The following is a 3290-nucleotide window of genomic DNA, read 5'->3' on the forward strand; positions in this document are numbered from 1 at the left end:
AAGAAACATTTGATCCACCATCTGCACATTTGCAACACATTACACAACAAACATTTTGAATTATAGCACAAGTTATTAATCTAGTAAATCGTAGGTACGAAATCATGCTCTAAAGAAATACAATGAATCTATTGAGCTTCCACTTCTCTATCAACATCATCTTCTGTTTCCATTATCAGCATCCAATGCTTTCAAGTCTTCAACATTGTTGATAATTTATAGCTCGCAGATAAGATCTTAAAATCTGTACTCTAGTGTTATCAATAAGGCAATGATTCATAAATACATATTACGATCTACTTACGTCGTGTAACCTAAATTTTACGCCAAGATTATTGTTTCTGAACTTAATGGACCCACCTCAACTCTATGACGATAGCAAATGCTTACGTAAGGGACGTTTCTAAGCATCGCGTTGTGCTGAACGCGAAGTCATTTGCGAAAGCCTCTTGTCTTAGTAATATTGTCGTACCGAAAGGCCTTAAAATGTACCCTGGTGTCTTGACGTTCGTACGGCAATTACTACGAGATTGTATCTCTATAGCAACAAGAAATTCGATCGACAGTCTCCTCTGTGAGCTCAGCTCGTTGTCTCTCTCTTCTTCTTTCATACTTTAATTCATCACCAAGTCCACAGTTCCACCACATTCAATTATGCTCCTTCTGCAGCCATCAGTTCCTTACTTATTAGTCATCACTGCGGTGGTGGATGCTACCAACTTAAGACAAGAACAACGTCACTTACAGACGTATTCTCAATCAAACGACTATATTTTTGACATGCTCACGCTTGTCAACAATGAGCGAAAAAATGTCGGGTTGCCACCATTGTGCGTCAGTCAAAAACTCAATGATGCGGCTCAACGGCACTCGAATGACCAGGCAGCTAACAATTACTTGGATCACACAGGCACCGATGGAACAAGCGCTTCCGATCGTATCACTCAATCTGGTTATGACTGGGAGGAGGTGGCTGAGAATGTTGCTGCTGGTCAAGCTGACGTTGAGTCAGCCATGGATTCGTGGATGAACTCTTATGGTCATCGAGAGAATATTCTCGGTGACTATACTATGTTTGGCGCTGCTTATGCATACAATCCCGAGAACACAATGCAGCACTACTGGACCCAAGACTTTGGGACGAGTGAAACTGAAAAGTGTGACAGTAAAGCAGAAACGCGGAATGAACTTGTTGATACCAAGACAAGTAGCCAAGCCAAAGATACTTTTACTGTAACAACTGTCGATTCGAAAGGCGTATCCATTGCAAACAAAAGTCCAGTCATGAAGTATAGCTACTATAACGCACAAGGAAGTGAAGCACCTCGCACGGAGACGCCTATCGTTAAGGTCGAAAAGACGAACGTCCCTTTAAGAAACGCTCCGATTATCATGGTCGACCCTCCGAGACACGATGTGTACCGAACAAAGGCACCTATTAATGTCGATCCTTTACATACTGAAGTCTCGGGTGATCATCAAGAATCTGTCATGCGACCGCAAGTGCAAGAAATTCCTACAATCGCAATGAATTCTCGTGGAACTAAAACTCTCGAAGCAGTGTACGACACCTCGAATGCCCACAATCCATCGACTAAAGAGGTTCCTTATGGCAAAGACTGTGTCTAAAAAATCTAAAGACACTGAGTCGCATACGCATACGTTTTCTTTGATCCTATTGCATATTTGTTGGTCGCCTACAATAAATCGGAGGTAGTTTCTTTTGTGGGTAGAACTCAGCGGTAACGTAAATCAAGAATTTTCTTTTTGAAAGCTTCCGGTCATAGTTTCATTATCATTGCATATGACGCAATTCATCTGACTTGTTTACCAATCTGTTCTAATATGCTGTAGGATTTCTAATCCCCGGAGATTCCTCTACACAGCTGGTTATTTGATCTGTTGAGTCGATCTCAATTCTTGAAGGTATTTGATCATCGTATCACTATTCAATCTCTCACCATATAACTAATCACCATAATCTGTTCGTAATGGCTACAAAGAAAGAAACGTGTAATTTGACCTCTCGACATTGTAGCTTCTAACAGTCAACAGTAATCGATGGTGTTTGGTTTCAGTAACAATCGTGCTGCTCGTCTCTTACTCTTCTTTGTATCGATACAAAATTTCGACATGGTGCTTACCAAATCATGAATCAAGATGAAAGGAATAGCTGAATGGTCGTATGCTTACAATGCTAAGACCAAATTTTATTATCTCTTGTCAAAGGCAATTTGTTCACAACGAGCGGATGGATCAGAACGAGGTGTCATGTTCTATTTGACTCCGTCATTGAGCAAACATCATTCGCATGCTGCACATCTTTTATTTCGTCGATGTGTGAAGCAGTTGACGATCCTTTGCATGCCTAGTCATGATTATATGACTAGGGACTCTTTGAGATGTATTTTTACCTGTAAAAGTGTAGCAAGAAATGTGTATGCTTTACAACAATCGCTACAGATCTTATCTTTCAATTCTTTTCAGGGTAATTGTCGAACTGGTATGGAGCATGTTCTCCATGTGGTAATACAAACGTCTGCATAGATTCTTCTACGTCATATACCAAACAACAGTGATCAATCTTAAAATTGCTACCTACGACAACAACAACAAAATGGTGACTTATTCCAAACACTCGTGTGTAGCATTCCTCGTCGTAGTCACAGTTTCGAACAACGTCTCTGAAGCTGTCAAAGTGCGTCATCTCCAGCAAAGTTCTGATGTTACAAACTCACAACTTGGTGACTATCGATCGGAGATGCTAGCTCGCATTAATAAAGAGCGTGCTGCAGCTGGTCTCTCACCACTCTGCTTTAATCAAAAGCTTCAGTACGCATCACAATCACATTCTGACGACATGGCTCAGAATGCTTTTATGGCTCACGTTGGAAGTGATGGATCATCGGTCGCACAGCGTATTACCGATGTCGGTTTTGCTTGGAATAAAGTCGCAGAGAACGTCGCGGCTGGTCAAGAAAGTGTGCAATCCGTCATCGACGCCTGGATGCTTTCACCTAAGCATCGTGAGAACATCATGGGTGACTTTACAATGCTTGGTGTTTCGCATGCTTACAACGCTAACAGCGACATGAAACATTATTGGACCCAGGACTTTGGAAATGGAAACACGGAATCGTGTGATCCGGTGTCAGGAAGCCTGGAAACTGTGCAGGTCTCTGATCTAACACAGGTTGCTCAAAACGATGACCATGTCCAGATCAGCACCGAAAATCAAGTCCAGGTCAACACCAACAATCAAGTCCAGATCAACAACGACAATCAAGTCC

General features: G+C 41.7%; 3 protein-coding genes across 3 annotated transcripts; all 3 read left to right on the forward strand.

Moving 5' to 3' along the window:
• Nucleotides 1-654: 654 nt before the first annotated feature.
• PHALS_12448 (CAP domain) lies at nucleotides 655-1629 on the forward strand (the record flags this gene model as incomplete). The annotated part of the gene is made up of 1 exon (XM_024727997.1): nucleotides 655-1629. The coding sequence occupies one exon, from the start codon at nucleotides 655-657 to the stop codon at nucleotides 1627-1629; it is 975 nt and encodes a 324-aa protein (XP_024578518.1).
• PHALS_14598 (uncharacterized protein) lies at nucleotides 1629-2619 on the forward strand. The gene has a single exon (XM_024727998.2). The coding sequence runs from the start codon at nucleotides 2161-2163 to the stop codon at nucleotides 2545-2547; it is 387 nt and encodes a 128-aa protein (XP_024578519.1). The 5' UTR covers nucleotides 1629-2160; the 3' UTR covers nucleotides 2548-2619.
• PHALS_12449 (CAP domain) lies at nucleotides 2618-3144 on the forward strand (the record flags this gene model as incomplete). Its single annotated transcript, XM_024727999.1, has 2 exons — nucleotides 2618-3041; nucleotides 3113-3144. 2 exons carry the CDS (start codon nucleotides 2618-2620, stop codon nucleotides 3142-3144), a joined length of 456 nt encoding a protein of 151 aa, XP_024578520.1.
• Between the last annotated feature and the right edge of the window lie 146 nt (nucleotides 3145-3290).

This window comes from Plasmopara halstedii (genome assembly GCF_900000015.1).
Source record: "Plasmopara halstedii genome assembly, contig: Scaffold_614, whole genome shotgun sequence".
Classification (NCBI taxonomy): Eukaryota; Oomycota; class Peronosporomycetes; order Peronosporales; family Peronosporaceae; genus Plasmopara; species Plasmopara halstedii.

Bases quoted from the DNA above. Each gene is read 5' to 3' on its own strand.
- PHALS_14598 (XM_024727998.2), top strand. From the start codon at position 2,161: ATGAAAGGAATAGCTGAATGGTCGTATGCTTACAATGCTAAGACCAAA.